The sequence below is a fragment of the Haliaeetus albicilla genome, chromosome 6 (assembly GCF_947461875.1).
Source record: "Haliaeetus albicilla chromosome 6, bHalAlb1.1, whole genome shotgun sequence".
Taxonomy (NCBI): Eukaryota; Metazoa; Chordata; class Aves; order Accipitriformes; family Accipitridae; genus Haliaeetus; species Haliaeetus albicilla.
This window is the reverse complement of record NC_091488.1, coordinates 6913980-6935464: the sequence shown is the minus strand read 5'-3', so window position 1 is coordinate 6935464 and position 21485 is coordinate 6913980. Positions and strand designations below refer to the sequence as shown.

Sequence of the window (21485 nt, the reverse complement as noted above, 5' to 3'; positions counted from 1 at the left end):
AGAGCTGTACCAGGTGAGAGTGCCGAAGAGCTCAAAACCACAGCGAGCTGAGTACTGGCACACGGGGGCTGCACAGAAAGGCAGGCTGAGAGATGTGTGTTAGGTCAGGTTTTTTGGGTTTGTTTTTGTTGGGTTCTTTTTTTTTTTTTTTTTTTTTTAATTCATGGTACATCTGTTATGCATCATCTTATACATGGATCGCAGCTGTAGAAAGAATGAACAAATTAAGACGCTTGCGTCAGTAATTATTTCAAGCCTAGTGTTGCTGAACAATGTCTTTTCCCAAAGAAGTAAAGGTACAAATGGAAGAAGGTTAAAGCTGTGTAGCTCAAGTCAGTCTAATCTAAAATGAGTTGTAAGAGAACAAAATACGTGTTTTATGTAATTAGCATTTTAAAACTTCATGTCATTGTTCAGTTTTGTGCTAACAGCACATACAAGACTTGCTTAAGGAGGAAGATTAACAGCGTTTCCGGAAGAGTTCAAGGTCACTAATTCTCTGAGTGTTAAATAGTGAAACTTTGTATGTTTCTGCTTTCTGATGTGTGTTAAATATTTGGAGAATGAGTTAACTTGATGTTTTTTTTCCTTGCTAGAACCTAGTATTTTAAATTCACTGTCACTGAAATACATATGCTATGTGAGAACAAAATGTAGACTGTGTGTTGGCTTATCTGTAGAGGTTGCCATTAAAAATCCTCAACAGTTGCCACATTTGAGAGACCATATTATCCACATTTGTAGCAGTGTTCAGATGACTATATCACACAGCAATATTAAAAAAATGATGTAGAGTATCGACTTTTTAGCGTGCTGTGGTCTGCCATTAGAGGTGCCCTCAGAGAACTGTTTCTGTAACATCTTTTTAAATATTTTTTATCCAAGTCCTGTAATATGAAATCCTGGGATTGCTGAGGACATCACTGCTTATTATTGTTGTAAGCACATCTGTGATAAAACTTTGCAAAACTTTCTTACCATAAATGGGATCAATCCCACTTTGAAAGGTTGGTCGTGAGTCCTCCTAACACGTCCTCAGGAGAATGTGTTCCGAGCTTCCAGTTTATGACAAATGCCTGAACTTAGTTAAAAAAATGAAGATGACTTCTGCACAAAATAATTGGATGAACTGTGGTGCAGGTGAGCAAAGAGTGTCAAACCCCTGAAAGTTTCAGCTCCTGGGATGGCTGTCAGGTCCAGACTGATGGATGGACTGAAGCCTTTGAACTATTCCGTTGGAGTCCCAGGGCTTGTAAGCATCTGTGTGGAGATGATGGTTGCACTGGGCTTTTAGTTTTGAGAGACATGACTTTGTATGCATGTTCATTTTCAGTTTTTTATACACGCCTCTGTAGCAATTTTTTAAATCTTGAGCAGTCAGAGGTCATCCTCTCTAACCTATTGGGATATTGTCATTAAAATGAAAGTACTGATGGCTCTAACTCTATGGGAAAGTGGTTCTTTATGGACAGCTTACTTTTATAATCATACATCAGATGATTAACAGTAAGAAATAATGAATAATTTCTGTCTATGTTGTCCAAACAAACTTTCCAGTGCTCCCATTGGAGATGTTTATTAATCTAAACACGCACAGTATATCATTAAGGTATTTTCTTGCATGATTGATTGATTGAATTAGTTGTTTACTGGGGGAGGGATGAACTACCTAAGAATAATGGGAGGCAGAGAAAAAGGGAAGAGAAATGGACTTTCTTCAGGAGACATATTAGCGAAACAAATGAATAATTTTTGCTAGGTAAAATCAGTATTCGTTTTTGCATACCAGAGGGAGTGCATCATGTAGGGCTGAAGGTCAAGTCCAATCTGCTTGCTTCATTTTTTTTCAGTGATCCATTATCTACTCTTGCTTAGTTGGAGTCCCTAGTACTTCCAAAGAGGAAAACAAAAAGGAAAAGAGAAATGGCAGCAAGAAGAGATTCTACATGGTATCTTAGTTATCATCGTAATGTGCACACACCACCATAATCAAACTCAAGCACACAGAATACGCCAATTAGTCGCTTTAGTAGCAGTGAAGCAATTAAAACAAATAGACTTGTCTTTGCCATAAGCTGTAGATGGAATCGGAAGAGTAATGAGCTTCCTTCTTTTCTCATGCCATTTTCACCCAGATAGACTGGAGTTTCTTTGCCTACTGAGTTCAGTACTGTAAAAAGCAGAATACCACTTGATGAGTGTTTTTCCACTTGTTTATTTCTGTTTTTTCCAGACTGGGGACAGTTCTGTATAAGACAAAAAAATATGTATTTGTATTATGGTAGAGTCTGGGCATGCTACCCGTGGAGCTTTCTCTCTGAAGCAATTCATTCCATATGGGTGGGTTACTATAATTATATCTATGCAGATGCTGAATCCAGTTACAATAAGCACAGCCCAAGGCGTCTGTTTTCTCAGAAAAATGCAGAAAACCCAGAGACCAAAGCCAGCTATTAATCTGGCCTATTAGTATGTGGACAGAATGACTGATACTGGTTTCTCCTCCCAGATTCTCCATTTGTCTCTGGGCTGGTTTTCTATACAGCTAGTATACACAGAAGATGCCAAAACTGGTATATTACAGTCTGTCCCCCCCACTAAATAATTAAAAAAATTTTAATTTTTTGCCCAGGGCAAAAATGGCTACTTCCTATAGACCTGATCTGAATGGGAATAGTCTGTGTGGCTAAACTACATCACGTTCGCTGTATGCTCTGCTTGGGAGGGCAGTAATACTGAATAATAAACCCCAGTGGATCCTCCTTGTAATGCCATGCTTATCTCTCTGGAAATATTTTCCATAATTCCCTCTTTCTTTTTTCCCCCTTTTGGCTGTTTCCCCCTTTTTGTACTTCCTTCTGAGGTATCCGGGTGGGATAGGATTTTGCTAAGGTATATTTATGCCGTACCAGATGCCCCCATTCTCTAACCAGTATTATTTGGCTTATTAACATGTGAAATGTTCTTCTGGATGTTTCCATCTATAATCTTGCACAGCTCAAAATTCAGTGAACTAGAAATCAAGCCTATGGTGAGGTTTTGGGTACTTCAGGTCTTCCCTGCAACTGCAGTTTATATGAGCTATGAACTCAAACTCGTCTTTTGTGAAATACCATGTAAAGTCCTTGTTTCTGTGTCTATGGTTTAAAAATCGTAATGGAGCTAGAATTGTGAAATATTAAACATATCCTTTTATGTACTTTGAATTTACGGTGGCTTCAAAGTCAGTCCTCATTTATTGTCTGGTTTGTTTCACTTCAGAAATGACTCGAACTGTGAGCAAAAAGGAGCTGACAATATTTTCAGATAGGCACTTTATAGTTGTGCACTTTGCAACTATACGATAGGACTGTCTCTGTTGCCTTGAATGCAAAATTAGCTTGTTGATATGTGCTGCTACAGACAGAGGAACAGATGTAGTAATTCTACTTTATTTACATGAAATCTCTAAAAAGGCATTTTCTGGCAGCATGCTAGGAATAAATACAGTATCAAATATAAACCGCGCCATGCTATGTTAGCTCATTCAGGTGTCAGCTGTGCCGTTTCGATGTGGGCGAGAGCAGGGAGTCGGATCCCTCCCAGCAGAGCTGGGAGCGATCCCGCGCTCGGCACCCCCGGTGCCAGCCCGCTCCCGCCGCTGCCCGTCCGTCTCGGGGGGCTTTGGCCGTGGGAGCGTGCCTGTCCCTCTGCCCCAAGTCCGGGGACCCCAGACCCTGCCTCTAACCCCTGGGCTGGGGTGGGCAAAGAGGGACATGCCCTGCGGTCACACCCGCTGATAACACCTAGAGGAAGCCCATCAGATGTCCTGGGGGTTTATTTCTATTTTTTTCAGAGTAGGAGATTCTTTTTTCCGCCCCCCTCCTTCACTTTCTGTGACTTAGAGCTCCCCTAAGCTCGTGTTTTCCAGCTTCTTTTCACAGCCGAGACGTCAGGAACTTACCTGAGACTGGGAAATCGTGGGGGAGGAAGGGACCGTTGGGCGGAGGGAGCTTGCAAACCATGGAGAAGTTCAACACGTCTTACCTGAGTGAAGAAGTGAGGCTTAAGTAAAACCCTATGAGGCTTTTGAGCCGGGAATATGAGAACTATTGAGCGATGCTGAGCTGGCTGCTGCTGCAAGGGCAAACTCTTCCCGGGGGACCGTGCCCTTTCCCCTTCTTCTCTCCTCCTTTGCCGTCATGCAAAGGTGGAGGAAGGAGGGATTATATTACTCCAGCAAGAGTCCTTGCTCTCCCTCGCTACTTCACTTAACTCACAGGTTTTAGCCAGGCAGTCGCACATGTTAAGTTGTTCCTTTTTTCTCTCCCAGGTATTCAAACTTTCCAGTGTGGGGTTGGGGATATTTATTCAGCTTATGAGCGAGCAGATGCATTAGAGATGAAATGCCTTGACTCTGAACTGCAGGCAGAAGTGGTGGGAGGAGACGCAGCTAATTTCACTTGGAGGATGATTGATGTGTATATGTCAATTTCTATTAATATTCTTTTGAAATCACTGATGCAAGCGTGTTTTTCCCCCACCGCAACAGAAAATATAAATAGAAAGACAACAAAACAACCCTATCCCTTTAATTCACAATACTCAGGAGCAGTTAAGCAAACTCTGTCGTTCGAGAGTGTCCTCCACAGGCTGGCAAAACCCAGCTTATCGTGGTGTTCTTACCACTTTAAGAATATCAAGATGCTCTAACAGAGCTATCCACTTACTGCTAAAATGTATAACGCACAAAAAGCAAAAGTCACCTACTGGTAGACCTAGATAAATTGCTTAAAAATGTACCGTTCCCTCATTAGACAGCTATTCATTGCATGAAAAGAACTAAATGTATTTGTTGAGGTGTAGCTATAAAAGCCATGTTTAAAATGAAACAGAGTTGAGAGCCTGAATGCACAGCACTGTTATTCAGAAGTAGCTTTCGAGCAGAGAGTTTCAACGGGAAGGTGCTCTTTGGTTCGACACAAATCAGCAAACGTTTAGCTGAAGTGTGAATAATTCAAGCGTGCGTGAAGAACCGTGCTTTCAGAAGAGACGAAACGCAAGAATAAAAAAAAAAAAATCTTCAAACATTTGCATCAGCCTTAGAGGACAATGCGAGCAGCAGGATTTGAAACAGATTTGCAGATGCACTCTCTTTAGGCAGGGAGAATGCTCATTAAATGCAAGATGCTTCTGTGGCTCCTGTGTTTGCAAGGAGGTAGAGGTTTGCAAGACTGACGTATCAGATAAAGTCAGAGTGGTTACCACACCGGTGGTGTAGCAGCTGCATAATAAATGATGGAGAGAATCATGTTAGGCATGCCCACCTAACCTAACTTGAATCATGCGAAAGGGGAGCTGCTGGAATTCAAATAGACTTTCTGGTTCCCAGCAGTCGGCAGTAATAGAATGCTTTCAGGAAGATGACAGATGCAGGGGAAAGATGCTGTTTTGCACTATCTTGATTTGTTACGGCAGCCAACTTATTGGCATGATGGAGTGACAAGAAAAGCAGCTGGCATGGAAGGTAGGATTATCAAAGCTATTGCATCATTATGAATGTAATTAGAAACTGACCATGACAAAGCATATGCTAGAACGAGCTGCCGCCGATGGCAGAGGATTTGTTGCTGAGGTCTTGAAACTCTGAAAACAACGTTCCTCGTGCAAAATGGATTTTGCAGTTTCATTTATGCTTGTGTTACCCTTTCTTTCCTGCTCGCCTCCCAGCTCGGGGAATCGCTTGCTTGAAAGAGTGTTGTGTTAGGATGAGACTGAAGAATAAAGTCTTTTCTAAGTCTGGGAAGCCTCAGGTAGATAGAAACAAACAAATGTGAAACAAGACTGGGAAAGGCTCTCTCTGATTCACTAGCAAGCTCTGACTGATATATTGGCATATTCAGGAATCCCGAGGAAATGAAGATGCATGTACTGAATGTTTTGGTATAATGAAAAGATATTATTGCACGTCTCTGCTTAATAGTTAGTTTTTCCGACAGCCTTTATTCCCCATCAGTTTTTAGCTCTTGACATTTATTCGGTTGTTCGGTATTATATAAAGAAAATACATCAATATCTCCTGCAGGGTTTCTCAACAACTCCAGCATCTGTTTCAGCTATTGAACTGTATTCACGTTTTGCCAACTTGATGCCTACCCAGCTGGTCTATCATTTCTCGCTTGATTACTGCTCTTAATTTCTCTGTATCAGCTTGTTTCAGATAGGATTTTGAAAGCTGTTAATGAGAAATGACAGTAACTGCTAAATTATTGAGAACTGAAGTATTCTCTTATTTTTGAAACATCAGAGAGCATTTTCGTGTGTGTTTTATTAAATTCATATTCTGTGTTGCAGAGAGGTTTTCATATAATCATTGCATTTAGCTATGAATACTTCAAACTAGATGAGTCACAAACAGAACTTTCAAGTGACTATTTTGAGAAAGTTTGAGAAAATGTAAAGGTGCTTGCTTTGGTGTATGTATCATCTTAATATATGCTCCTTCCTCCTGTCCTCCCCCCCCCTTCCCCCCCGCAACATCTACTCCCTCCCTGTCACTGTGAGCAGTCATTAAGTGTACACTGTACATATTGAAATATATTTTATCACCACTAGGGTGAAACCGCTAAGCAGCTTCGAACAGGTGATTTGAACAGGTTTAAAACAGACATCAGCTCTATCGGAGTGGGTCACCCTCGATCTAAGAAGTAAAAGTAGTGTTTTCCAAACGTAAGGCAGGACCACTCTTTCCTTCCTCTTCAGAGGTCCAACAACCATTCAAACACTGCTTGATAGCTCACAGGATATGATTATGATAAATTATTTGGATTATTTTGCCTTACAAAATACTTTCTTTCAATGTAAACTCCCTTCTTCATTAGGTCTATCGTTTTTTCCAAGGTGATGATTAAGAAATCTCTTGGCATACTGGATAGTCACTTTTCTGACTTTATTTTAAATGACTTTGCTCTATGTAGTCTTGTCAAAAGGGGATCAGGCTATTAAACACTAAATGTTGCTGACTAAAACTGTAACAGTTTTAGGAAGACAGATGTTTCTAGATACACATCAGTGAACCAGCCTTTAGAAAGTTTGAAGGTAAAGATCAGTAAAACTGATATATTGTTAGCTAGTTTGAGCATTTCCCTGCTTTGATCACCTCTGAGAGGCATTTTAAATTATTTTGTAACTGCTGGGAGGAGAGATGTACTTATTAATGGAGAGGATCTCTATGGGGTTTGTATAGCCAAAAATAGTTTTGGAGTTTTGGTGACCAAAAAAAAAAAAAAGTTATTCTATTTCAGAGAAGTTTTATTAAATTTAACAATAATTTGTTCTTGTTGATGACGATGAAACCATAGGGAGAATAACCCATATAAACAGCTTAAGTGCCATTCACCTTTTCAGGGCAGCAGTAAAACTGTTTTATACTGCATGTATTATATTTATACTCCTGAAGCTGCTAGTGGCTCCTTGTCTCAAGAGTGCTGCCTGGCTATCATCATACAGTAGTTACTTAAAACGGTCTTTTCCTTGTGACGCCAGTAATCGTAACTGCATGCTGTCTGTGGCCATCATCCGGCTGACAAGTGATTTTATAGTTTGCTTTTGTTTTATCCATAGTATTTGGTTTTAGCTGTATTGCTGATGAATTAAGAGGACACTAGGTGGAGCTAGCTGTTGATTATAAATAGAGCTACAGTAATACAGGCCTATCTAATGAGCAAGCCCCTGTATATAATGATTATTATTGAAAATAACAATTTAAAATGTTAAGCATTTAGGCGGACCTTAGCCATGAAATTCTAGATCTGGTGGGGTTAGAGGAAACAATTTCTCTATTTTCCTTTCCTTTTATTATGTTACAAGCTAGTAATCAAAGATGAAAAAGAATAATAAGGAAAAAATCTACATTCAACAAAGAGGGCTGGGAAGCAAAAGAACGGAAACAGAAAAAGAAAAGAGGAGAGAAGCAGCAATAAGAGCCAGCAGATGTTTCCACTGTAGATACATGCAGATATCCAATTGTGTATCTGTCTGTCTTTAGCCTGATGCACATAGATTTTGTCTCACTCTTACTTATAAATCCTCTTTCCATTCTGTCTTCCTGAATTAATTTATAGAGCTGACATCTTTCACTTTATATTTAGATATGGGACCGATGTTTTCAAATCCCTTCTTGGAAGGATGATCTAAAAGGTGTGCAAGGGCACGGGAAGTTGTCACTCACATGGTGGCCAGCCATAATTACAAAAAATGTAAAGGGTTATTTATTGACTGAGGTGGAAGCTGGTTGTTTGTGCTCCTTCACATGATTCTGGCTATTAATCCCAGTCAAGGATAAGAAATCTGTAGTCCTAGACAGTGTGACAACACAAGAAAAGTACACTCACTTCCACATGGATTTACAGATATGTACCACGGATATGGTATGTACATTAATTCAACAAAGAGAGAGAAATCGGGATATATACTGATGCTCTAGGTACACGAACTGAAGAGGTCAAAAAAGGAAATAAATAACAAGTGTGAGATGAGTACAGGGAAGGGGACAGGCAAAAATAGAGATTAAGGATATGAGCTGGAGCAGTCTGGCAGAGCAACGATAATTCCCATCAACATCTGTTGAATGAAGCACTTGCAAGTTCAGTCAATGTCTCGTTCTTAACTGCAGTAAAAGGGAATTGGGACAGGGAGATGCTCAAGTCAGTGAGGAAAACTTGCCCAGGAGGGAAATGACAGCTGCCTGGTGCTCCAGGAGTAATGAGGTTTAGAAGATTGGAGATTGACCCTCTTGAACATTGCCCATAGAAACCTGAAATTTTAGTACTGAGCTGGACATATGAGTTACCATGGTCCTGAAAAGGTGCTAGACAAAACCAAGTTGTGCTTGGACCTATGGCTTGTTGGAGGAATCTTGCAAGAAAGCAGCGCTGCATCGTCAGCCTGGGGAGACTTTGGTTATGAGCTGTGCAGTTGGCGCTCAACGGCACAAGCATGTGAGGAGATCGGCTATGGTGGAGACAAAATTTATTAGTTTTACAAGATCATTCAGCATTTTATTGAGGCTAGGCCACGATTAATTTTTTCATTTTTTTTATTTTAATGGATAGGAGCAAGGCCTGTGAAATGTGTTGGGGAGTCATTACTTCCACATCTGCTCCCTGTACAGTTTTGTCTGCCCATACCCCAGGACCTCTCGCTTTGAATGAGCTCATCCTGATGTGTCCCAAATATTCTTTCTGACAACAGCAAGATGTGTGTAGTGCGGCAGCTCTTGTCTTTCTGATGCTGGTCAGCTGCTGCTTCCCTCAGCTTCTGGTTCCTGCTGAACAAGGTGGAAATTCTAGTATAGAAATATCCACGGTGTGGGGAAGTGCCTGACCATCTCAGGCAAGGGTCACGAGAAGCTGAGCCAGAGGAGAAGGAGATTTACTCCTTCTCTCTATCACTAAAATCTGTCCATTTTAAAATCCATTGGAATGCGAAGGAGGGCAGGAGGAGGAAAAATGGCACGTAAGGTGAGGAATGGAGGGGCTTCAGGTGTTCCATGAAACAGTCATTTGATGAATGGATGGTAATCACCTTGCAAAAAAAACCATGAGGAAAGGCACACGTGGGAGTCAAGCTTGTCCAAGGGATATTACTGAGCAGCTTGTTATGCACTGCCAAAAAGCTTTCCACAAAGAAATATTACATCTAATCACAATGTATTAATAAATTAAGTCCATTAGCAAAAAAGGAAATATTTTTGTCCTTCGAGAGCCAGAGTTCAAACTCGGTAGTTTATTTATTTATTTATTTATTTTTACAGTGTAACAGAATTGCTAACAATTTGGGGGGGTTGTATTTGGTAATAAATGCTAAAGGATATCCTTTCTCCCTACCCCAGATTAGGGTTATTTTTTCTACAGAGGATTAAACCACCTATCCCTGAAATCATATAGTTTAAATCTCCATAGGAAATGCTGAGATTTCCAGAAGCTGCTGGTTGTTGCTAAGCTCAATGTTAACTTTCTGCATGATGCTGGAAGGAGTGAAGGGCAGGGGAAAGACCCATCTATCTGAACAGTTGCAGGACTTTGGTCAGCAAAGACATTCAGAGAAAAGTGTGAGAATTTTCTGAAGGCTGGTATTTTCTTGCTGCTTCTTCTCATTCTGGTGAAATCAGACCAGAAGATGACTGTACTTGAATTGGAAATAACAAGAAAGCCTTCAGCTTGCTGCTCCACTGCGTGTCATAGCAGGTAGATATAGTCCATCTCCTTCTTAAACTACAAGGTACAAGCGGTCTTGCATCTTCTGTGCCACCAGCTCCAAAATGTCCAAGTGATTTGTTGCCAAACTGAGGTTGTGAATGCAGTTGTTGTGAAGTCCTTGCAGAAATGTCCTGGGTGTGATAGACCCAGTGATGCAGTCAAGAAAGAGGGAGAGCTGAAATGGAGAGGTGAAAGAAGGGAACCTCTATCTGCACTGCAGTTTCTTTAGGTTTTGTTATCTTTAGAATAGAACTTAGTCTTAAAAAAAAGGAAAATCAGAAGAGTAAATCAAGATTAGGCACAAAGTGTTTTTCTTTAGTATCCTTGAGTTACCCAGCTTAGTGTTTTACATTACAATGCTGTTCTTTACAAGGTGTTTCTTTCATTTACATATCCCTAAAGATACTGCACATAGTGCAACCTGTACTCTGACTTGCTTGATGATACAGAAACTGAAGATGCTGAAATGGTCAGAGATACTTTTGGTTTTGACTAATGCTGACAAAACTCTTCTTTTTTCTTTCTTCTTTTTAACTCCACTCCCTTCCCTCCCTTCCTCCCCATGACTTGTCACGACTGTGTCAAAACGTAGATCAGAAAAAGTTAAAGCAAAATTTGAGCAAAAACTAAGCTACCTGAAACTTATGCTTTCTTAATCTATACCTAGTTTCACCTTCACCTCTTTCTGTGTGCTTCTGATGCTTAGGAATAAAGAGCATGCAGAATTTCTTTTATGGGTTCAGCTTCTTTTAGCATTCACTCCTGATCACTTGTATTGATCTGTTTCCCTGAAACTTAAAAGCCACACTAAATAAAACCACCACATGCTGTTTTCTCTAGACATACTTTTTATGAGCAGCCTGTTATTTTTATATAGCCCTTATGCAGGTCACATATGTTCTTGCAACAAATAATGCAAAGATATTGGGAAAAGGTTCATCATTTTGTCGTTTTTGGTTTTTTAGGTAAACCATTTATATATTCCTATGGTATGCTTATATTTAACACATCTTTATTTCCTCTTATTACAAAATACCATTTATAATGGGAACTCCTCTGTAATTTGATACTAATGGTCCCAATTTGTATTTAATAAATATTCCCTAGGTACAAACATCACTCTTTCAAAGGGCAAGCTGGAATATTCACCTATTGGTTTAAATGAAGGGTTTTGTCAAAGACCAGACTTTCACTTTGCAGTCCCAGGCTGCTTTTCATTCACTGTTGGTCCAGTATGAGATAAGGACTGCAGACACTGAAAAAATGCAACCCTTTGTCTTCAATAATGATCACAGGCCCTGAATTGTGACTGAATCAGGTTTGATAGCAGGGCAGAAAAGTAAAGGTATTAAATAACTGAACGTACATGAAAAATGCTATAGCTATATTTTTCCGAGACCTAATGAATGGAATCTTTTAAGATGGATGCTTTGGTGAAATAGTTTTGGTGCCATTGAAATATTTGGTGACTGAAGATTGAAATTAACAGTATTAAGAATTTTGAGATGTTTACGGTTTAATGTCTCTGATGACTTTCAGGCTAATAGTCAAATTACTGACTTCTTATTTCTTAGCAGCCTTGTTTTAGACTACTGAAAAGCACAAGGGATTTTTATCTTATGAATGAATTTGGTACATAGCAAAACATTTCAAAAACAGTGAAATGAATTGCCAGCCCAGTTGATCCTGTGGTTAAATCTTTGTATGCATGTGTCTCTTCAGATATTTCTTCAGAAGCTAAGAACAAAAAGCATGTCACAGATGTTGGTAAATCCAAGTAATTAATTATATTTATTCCCAGGTTCTGTTATTTTTCAAAACTTCAGAAATAATGAGGATTACGTAAGTGATCAGTTATGATGCAGCCTGAAGCAAGATCGCACAAACCCTAGAACAGTTAGCGTTATGAGGAGGATCTCAGGCTACTAATTTAAGAATATAACTAGGAGGCAGAAATTCTAAATGCTTGACATACCTTGGCACCGTATGCAAATCAAAACGGGCACCATCATCTGCCCTCAGAACGCGAAAGGTCAAATATGGTTTGCTTCCTTCAGAGAAGCCATGCTTTAGTTTTTATTAAGTACTTTTAGCAACTTAAAAATGCTCTAAGTAGTAATACCTCATTGTCTGTCATAATACCTAATCCCACACTTTTCTTACAGGCACTGTTTGTTAAACTATATGGGCCTAAATGTGACTTTTAAACACCAACATTAGCCAAAGTGTTAGTGCAAATAATAAAGGTCCTGTAACCATAGGGAAATGGTATGTTGCTGAAGAGTATCAATTGGGATTATTCCTCTGGCAACAAGCAAATGAATTTTGCAGGAGTCCTTAGTGAAACTGGTATTTAGTATGGGATTCTGTGTGACCTGGCTGACCCATTGAATAAACAGCAGCCAAAGCAGCTCTGTTGGGCTATATGTATCATGTAGTTCCTTAAATCTGCCTAAGCCTAGGGAGCAGAACACTTATTATTGATTTATTATTATTTAATGCAAATATTTTATTATTTCTTGTGTGACAACAGTGTATGTGGCACATGACAAAGTGTAGAGAAAAGTGACTTTGTTGCTCTAGAAAATGACATATAATTAATGTGAAGGGCCTGCTTTGTATCCCTAAAAGCAGACACAGAATGATGGCTGCAAACCTTGCCCAGATGTGAAGCTGTAACATACCCTAAGCAGAAATGGGATTGCATTTGTGGCCTCCTTGTTACTGACACACAACTTGAGGATTTTACACTGAATAATAATTGTATCGCACAGAGACGAACCGCTCATTGATGATTCTGAGATGCCATGGAAACACAGAGGTGCCCATAGTAGTTGTTGCAGTTTCTGTGTCAGCCAGAGACAGGTATATCACTGGGAATCCTTCCCAGTCTGTAATTCAACAGAAACACTGAAACTGGAGGAGAGGGAGAAAAAACATCTGCATTGAAAGAGAGAAAATATGAACTAGTCCATTAGATGTGGGGGAGGCAGAGGTGTTAATTTAAAGGACCAGCTTACTCTGCTGTTGCTTCATGCAACTTGTTGGTATCTGCCAGGTCAGGACGTAATGGTTTTTACCTGAGGGAACAACCATCTCAGGACAGTTGTATGCATTATTATAATTCAGGAGAGAAAACCCCAGGTATTTTGTTTGTGTTGCAGCATAGTTTTCTGGTTTAACACCTTGCCCCAGGATTTGTAGAAATACAAGAAAACACAAGAAAAATATTGAGGAGAGGTGTATCAGTGCTGAAATTGTCAGTTTTATTTTGTTCTCTGGGATTTTATTTGGCCCCAGCTCTCTTGAGTGAGTTTAACAGAAAAAGAAACTAATATTGGTGCTGCCGGACAGATCCGCATTGACAAGACTGGAAAAGCAATTCTGTGTACCCACAGCGCAGGTACGGGACCGGGAAGCGTTAGCCTCACCCACATCACCGCTTCTCTGGAGAGGCAGAACAAGAAGAATGGAGAGAGGTTTTGGGGGCGGTGATGCCTGTTTCCTAAGTGACTGTATTGGATGTACATGGCAAGTTTGGGGGACTTTGGGGGAAGGGGCTGCAGGGGTGACCTTCATGAGAAAAGGCCGGGGGCTGCCCGGTGCCTGACACAGCCATTTCCAGTGGACCCTCAGCAGGGCACAGCTGAGCCCCTCAGCCAAGATGGCGGCGCCTCAGGGAGAGCCTGTGTAAGAAAGGGAAAACGCTGCCCTGCAGTGACTGAGGGGCAAAAAGCGTGGAGCAGCAGGGAGACGACCAAGGTGAGAGAAGGAGGGAAGGAGGTGCTCTAGGTGCTGGAGCAGATATCCCTCTGCAGCTCTTGGAGAAGACCACGCTGGAGCAGATATCCAAATGGCAGCCCATGGGGGACCCCACGCCGGAGCAGGGGGATGTGCCCTGAGGGAAGCTGCAGCCCGGGGAGGACCCCACGCCGGAGCAGGTGTTTCCTAAAGGACTGCAGCCCGTGGGAGGACCTACGCTGGAGCAGGGGAAGCGAGTGAGGAGGAAGGAGCAGCAGAGAGGAGCTGGTATGGCCTGAGCACAGCTCCCGTTTCCCTGTGGCCCTCGCGGTGGGGGTGATGGGAGGGGAGTTGGGAGTGAAGGAGTGAAGTGGAGCCTGAGGAAAAAAGGGGCATGAGGGGCAGGTGTCATTTCAATCTTTTTGTCTTTGTTTCTCACCATCCAAATCTACTTTAATTGGCAAGAGATTAAATTAATTTTCCTCAAGTTGAGCCTGTTTTGCCTATGACAGTAACTGGCAAGTGGTCTCTCTGTCTTTATGTTGACCCAAGAGCTTTTTGGATCCTATTTTCACCCCCTGTCCTGTCAAGGATGGGGAGTCAGCGGCTGGGTGGGTGTATGGCTGCTGGCCAAGGTCGACCCACCACCGTGAGGTTAGACAGGATTGTTCCAAGTGAGTTTTCCAAATTGTCAGGAGGTAATAGCTCAAGGTCAGTCATTTTTAGGGATAACTGATATTAGGGTGGATGGGTGTGGACCACAGCTGATACTTGGTAAAAAAAGAAAGGTTGTAAAATGAAACCTCTCTCTGTTTGAAGCAGTGAGTCACTCCAGAGGTACTTGTCCTGAACTTGCCCTAAAAAGACAGACGAAAATCCATCATGAAATGGACATTATTACTAGTTTAAAGCCACTGTAGATTGCGTGCACCTGAACCAAGATCAGAGGCATGAGGAATTACATTTGAGCAGCATCAGGAGTGCCTTAACTTTGTTAATACTTTTTGTGTACCAGAGAGAGATTGCACATATCAGAATTTTTCATTGGCTGTACTCATAATGCATGACCAAAACTTGAGTTTTAACCAATTCCAAGGATGTCTTGTTGATTTTAACTGCTTAAAAGAGATGGAGACTTGGTGCAAAACTTGGTTACGGCCTGTGGCTGTGACAGGCTGTCCATTCAAAAGGGTTAAAAGAAGAAAAACTTTATTGAAAAGATATGCAATAAAAATAATCACAGAAAATGTAGTTTCTTTCCTTTAAAAAAAAAAAAAGGCACTACTCAAATGGGTGTTTGTGGCATTTTACAACACACTGGTTTTACAGATGTTATCTGTTGTTTCTAGTGGAGTTTGAAAAAAAAAAAGAAGCTATTACAGCATTTGGGTTGTTTCATCATTCTGAGATAATCAGTGATGAGGGAATATATTGTGTCTTCAGGTTGCGAAGGTTTTAAGAAATGTCTTACCGGGCTGCTAGTAGATGGGGAAGAGCGAGCTGTCATTTACAGGATGTTGAAAACTGTCTACCATAACAAGTTGTATTCCGGAGGTTGCATTCCTTTTCCACAATTGCTAACATGATCCAAGTTTGAAACATTCCAGTTGTTCAGTAAAAGTATTTTCTGTAAAAGGAAGTTTGTAAGCATGAAGATTGAATGGAGGTGGGATGGGGTGTGTTCAGATGTTCGTTATGTTCAGGAGCCACTTTGGATCACCCAGATGGGGCTTTCTGTGAATGACATCTCAAGATGAACTTGTTTTTACTTTTAAAAAAGATTTATTTCAGGAAATAAGTAAAAGGTCAGAAGATATTATGTGCAGGGAACATTACCTTGGGACCATTTTATCTTATTCATTACTGGTTTCAACCCTCTGACTTGGAATTAAAAAGCTTTGTTTCCCACTGTTGGCTAGCTGAGCTTCAGGCATTGACAGTCTGACAACACCAGGCTACTTTCTGCCTGGAATGCTGCTGGAGTTCTTCTTCCAACATTGCACTGAGAAGTGGGAAAAGCCTTGGTTTAATCATTGGGGCTGTAGGCCTTAAAAAGGAAGCGTAACTCAGCACAGTGGAAATGTAAAGGGCTTTGGAAATGTAAAGAGCCCCAATTCCTTTGTTGGGGCCAAGACAAGTTGCGTTACTTATTTTTGTTTGTTGGTCATTGGATTGTACAGCAGGCCAGTAGTGCTTTTGGCCCACTTCTCAAATTTGTGAGGTGGATATTATTTCTGGCTGGGTTAGACATCAAAGTCAATGTCAGGGTTCAGTGGAGACACCCACAAAAATCTGGCTTTTCTTGGAGATCTCTCCTACCTTCAGTGAAAAGGAGTTGGGGAGGAGGCAGCAAACTGGTTAGAAAGGAGCAGGTTCATGTCTTCATCTGTTGCTTCTGGAGGCCAGTCAAAGAGTATTTATGGAAGCCTGGCAGTACTTTCTCTCCTTGTAACCAAAGAAATTAAATTACCCCAACCCATTACTGGAATAAAACGTTAATCTTCACTGCAGATGCATTTTTAGGTAAGATCTGAGATGTTTCTTTGTACACCCTGGCATGATGCTTAGCACCTGTAAGTCGTTTGTCTTGCTGATTACGCTTGCAAGTAGACTGGAATAGTCCAGTTCCTTGTAGTAAGTAATGAGCTCCGTTGCTCAAGAACGACATAAGAGATATGCTGTGAGTTGTTATGAAATTTGAAAATTCAGTAAGGGAAAGCTCATATATAGATGAAGCAGGATTAATTTCCTTAATCCCATTCTTCCATTAGGTAGTTTCCTAAATTTTGTCATGTTCATTCAGATTTTTTTTGATACTGTATTGCCTACCAGGTTGCAGTATCAAACACTTTGATTGTTAATATTAGTACTCCTATTATTTCAAGAATAGAGTAGGGCTTTAAGTACCTACTTAATTAAGCCAGAACAGGTCTGAAGCAGTGAGAGATTTCTTTTCCTGGCAGGAGAAGTAAGGGTGGGGTAAGACACACCTAAAATTAAACAGTTTAAATTTCTTTTTATAATCACTGCTTGAAGAACATTGAGTCCCTTAAGAGTACAGAGGGAGAGAAAAGTTACATGTGGAAAAGTTACTTGGGTCTAAAGAACACAACAAAGGGGTCCATTTTTATGTATATTTAGAAAACGGCTGTTTCTCTCTGTGCATTTCAAATGATTCTCAGCATGGTGCTCTAATGGTGCATGCGTTCAGCTCAGAGCAAAAAAATGAAGATTCAAGCTCTCAAAGATTTGCTCCCTTGTAATCCTATTTACAGCCATTTAAGATCAAGTCTGAAGTTTAATATTAAAGTAAATGTTGTTAACCCTGGAAAGTAAACAGCATGAGAGTGATTGAGCTTTTTCCCCTCAGGAGAGTGGATAGGAGGAGAGAGGAAAAACCTTGAATAAAATAATTAAGAGAATTAATTGTTTCCTTTTTACCTACTCAAGTATTTTATTCTGTGTTTCCAAACACTGAACATTACATGTCCTTCAGGGGGAACAGTCCTTGGAACTCAGATTTTATACTGTTGGGAAATGCTGCATGCATATATGTGAGGAGGTGAACTGAGAAAGAGTATTGCCAAGAAACCATTCCCAGACAGAGAGATGCTGCGCCACACTGAAACACTTGCATACGATTACTAAAATCCTTACAGATAACTATATGAAGCAGCCTTGCAGCTCATGCTTAGTGTCTGAATGTCACAAGGTATGTTATTTGGAATCGGTGCTGTCTGTTTGGGAGCATAAAAAAGATTGAGGTTTACAGAGGAAGAGCCCCTGAGCCCATCCCAAGTTTCATCCCAGACTGTAACCTCTCAAGTGGTAGAAGCAGTAAGTTCACTTTCTACATCTTCTGTCTCGAAAGATTTATAGAAATCGGTGATGGAATACCTAGACTTGTTCCCTGTGAACTAATGTCATAGTGAGTATGATAGGGCAAGTATGTTTCTGTCCTTTATCAGTTCTCCTAAAATATGAGAACAAGAATATATCCAGGGAAATTGAAAAGCAATTCCTTGAGAAAGGAGAACCATTCTTATGCCGCGTGTTTTGCCTTTGGAACTCGTTGCCATTAGATGTGAACTAAAAGAGGAGTCACAACTGCAAAGTTTCAGAAAGTGCATTTAGGTCCCAGTTTGATGTTTAACTGACAAAATCAGTTTATTCAGCATTTATTTGACTTTTTTTCATCTTTGCCATCATCCGTATGGTTGCCTTCTATCCTCTGTGGTCAGCATTAGAACAGCTGATGTTAATGTTTAATGTTTAAAATCAGCCAACAAACTGAAAATCACGAACACTTTCTTTTCAGGGCTTGTCTAACAGAGTTGCTGAAGAGTCCCGTGGCCTTCATAAAATGTCTAAATGAATAAGTTTTCTTTATTTTGGTGTAATTATTTTATGTTTTCATTTTATTAATCAATGCTTAACATTTTAAAAGTGAAGATGTATTTCTTTGTTCTTGTCTTTCACGTTATTTTCTTCTCACCTCTTATTTTACTTTTTTATATTTGCTACATCTTCCTTGCACTTTGACTCCTTTTTTTATTTGCTTTCTGTGCTGTATCTTATGATGCCTGTAGGTAATACTCAAGATCAAAGGTGCCAGTAGTTAATACTTACATTAAATTTAATGCATATCGTTCTCCAGAGATGTAAAAGAAATTGTTTGGCCGTTGAAGCTCTCAGATAAAAGCTAAAGTGACATACCTCTTTCATGCATCACATCAACCTGTTTTCCATGCCACTGCCGTCCTGCCTGAAGTTGTGCAAGATTAGATTCAAGCTGTGCAAAACAAACAAACAGGACAGGTATGTTGCTGCCACTTTGACCTGTGTGCATCACAGTGACTCTTCTGTCAGATATGCTTAAACTGGAAAATAACCAGTAGATGTGGTCTCAATCACCTCCCAGCCATACTCAATAGCTGTGGTAGCATTTACTGTTCTATAGTATTGACCAGTCTCTACAGCTTGCCCACTCTGTTATTAATAGAATTGTTGAAAATGACTCATTCCTTAGCTCTTGGACTTATTTCAGATTTGTGTCTTTTCTATTACATACTGAACTACCTCCTTCTCCTCATCAGCCCTCACAGCAATTGCTGACGTCCAGGCTGGAATTACCCCTGCAGGAGGACTCTCTCCAGCAAAGACAGCTCTACCTGAACGTATTATTTGGTCCTTCAGTAACATGTAGCTTTATTTTGAGCTTTCATGCGTGTTCTCACACAGAGAGGCAGTTGTTTGATTTTGAATTTTCAAGTTACCAAGAGACGTTTTTAAAAAGAGGAAGAAAGTTTCTTTGGATTTAGATTCCCTAAGACCTTGTGGGGTTTTTTTCCACATTTGGAGGATACCTTGTGTACTTCTGTGTAGATATTTTTAGTATGGCTGGGGAACCTGCGGGTCATTGTGGCATATTCTCTCCGCTTAATCTGCTGTTACTTATGCTAATGAAGCTTGTGGCTCTGGGTCTGTGCTTCATTTTGGCATATTGCCACTTCTGCAGCAGATGCCAAAGGTGACTTTATCCACACCACCTGAGATGTTCTTTAAGCACATTTTGCTTTTCCAGTGATGTAGCCCCAGAACTCTGCAAGTCAGCCGATTATGCCTGTCTCAATCTCCTCGTAGGAGCATGGATTTACAGCCTCCAATTTATTCTCCTCACTGTCTGGTGAAGTTCTAGAAAGCTTGTCTAAACTTGCTAGAAGAGTAGAAATTTCTTTTTTATATGGAGACTTTGGAAGTTTGGGGAAACTGAAATAAGGAAACATTGGTACAAACCTACGCGTATGCATGTGTATCTCTCTTCTAATGAGATAATTGTATTTCACATCACACTAGAGTCTCATCTCTGAAGGACTGTAGGTGGTTTGCAAACATGGGTGAATTTTGAGTTTAACAATATACAGATGAGTAGGTACATTATTATCCCTGTTCTAGAAATGGAAGTAGCACAGGGAGATGTAGTGAGCCAGTAGTTGTAGAAGAAATCCGTCTCAGGGGAACGGAATTTCTGTCTGATTGTGTATCTTGTTGTTTCCTTCTAGAATACTGTGCTGAAAAGGGAGAGGAATAAGATTTGAAAATGGCTTCTTCTTGTTCCTACTTCATATGCCTTTGCTGACCCTGTGAATACAAACTAGCTAGAGCCTTATTAATTTGTTCAGCTTTTGCCTGTACTTGGGTTTAATTAACGTCATAAAATGTAGCTCATCTTTACTAAGTTTAGGTGAAGCCTGTTCTCTTCACCTTCATTCTTCTAAAGTGATGCAGTGGGAGATGCCATGTTCCTGCAAAGCTAAAGCCAATAAAAACCTAGGGGGTTTGGGGTCTGGCTTTGCTCCAGCTTTTGCATCCTCTGAACTAAAGCATATGCTCAACCCTCTAAACAAAAACTTTCATTTCAGTCTTTTCTTAGAGCTCCACACGTCGTACTCTGGCTTTTGACAAGGAACAATTCAAGTTTTTAATCTTGATCAGCCTTTGACAAGCACACAGAAGCATGCAGTGTCCGCAGGCATACTCATCTTCCTGCCCTGTTTTCTCTCTCTCTGCGGTTTTACCTGTCAGTCCACTTCAGAGGAATTCAGGAAGGAAAAGGCTGAGATTTTTTGGTATCCCAAGAAAAGGATTCATGGTTTGCATATTTCTGAGCCTGGGATTTCGCATGCTTGTTGTCTTTGGAAGCAGGGACAAAGGTGCTCTCTGTCTTCTCCTACTCAAAGCAGCAGGAGAGCAGATGTTGGTAGGAATGGTGCTAATAATCCACAGTGCATCTACCAGGAAAGATCCCTGGCTCACCATGTTTTCAACTGCTTTAGGGCACAACTACAGTGTGCAGTGAAGAGAGCTATGCCAGCTCCAAATGAGCCGTATCTGGAACTGGAAGCTGTTTAGCTGTGTTGCACAGGGGGATAGTGAAGTTTCCAGGCCTGCAGACTCCTGAAACGTGCTGCATCCGAAGGATTTGTCAGATGATCAAAGGAATCAAGGTGGTGGCGAAATCCCAAGAAAGTGCTGTGGAAAATTCATCAAAAACTCTGTGTGTGTGCGTACACACACACATTCACAGACAGACAGACAAATATTGCCAGCCAACTATATTCATAGTACTCTCTATCCGTTACCTCTCTGGAACATTTAAATGTGGTGACCTTGTAATGATTTTAATTTAGTTTGAGCCAAAAAATTAACTGGAAAGCTATCTTCTCAGGTCTAGTAATAAATACAATCCCTAATGCAATATTCTTCTTAATTTCCGCTCTTGCCTTGAAAGTGAAAGTTGAAAGCAAAGAAAAGCGACTCCCTTTAAGCTCAGTTTCTCCCCAAACTGGCAACATTCACAAATGCAGGAACAGAATTGAATGTGTTTATGGTAGTCATGATAATGATGGAACACAAGATTAACCTAGCCAGGGAAGATAAATATCTTGGTATTCGCTGCAGTGATAAACTGACTTTGGAATGCAGCCTGACAGAGTGGCAGATGAA

At 40.5% G+C, this 21485-nt stretch overlaps 1 protein-coding gene across 13 annotated transcripts in view; it reads left to right on the top strand.

Annotated features, from left to right (window-relative positions):
* Nucleotides 1–21485, top strand: part of DMD (dystrophin) — a 1308223-nt gene that overhangs the window by 105484 nt on the left and 1181254 nt on the right. For 2 of the 13 annotated variants that reach the window (XM_069784889.1, XM_069784887.1), the window contains exon 1: nt 5247–5506. The exons of the other annotated variants lie outside the window; for them this stretch is intronic. In XM_069784889.1, coding sequence (XP_069640990.1) covers nt 5410–5506 — 97 coding nt within the window. In that variant the 5' untranslated portion in view covers nt 5247–5409. Of the gene's footprint in view, nt 1–5246; nt 5507–21485 lie in introns of those variants that run through there. 13 annotated transcript variants of the gene reach the window in all.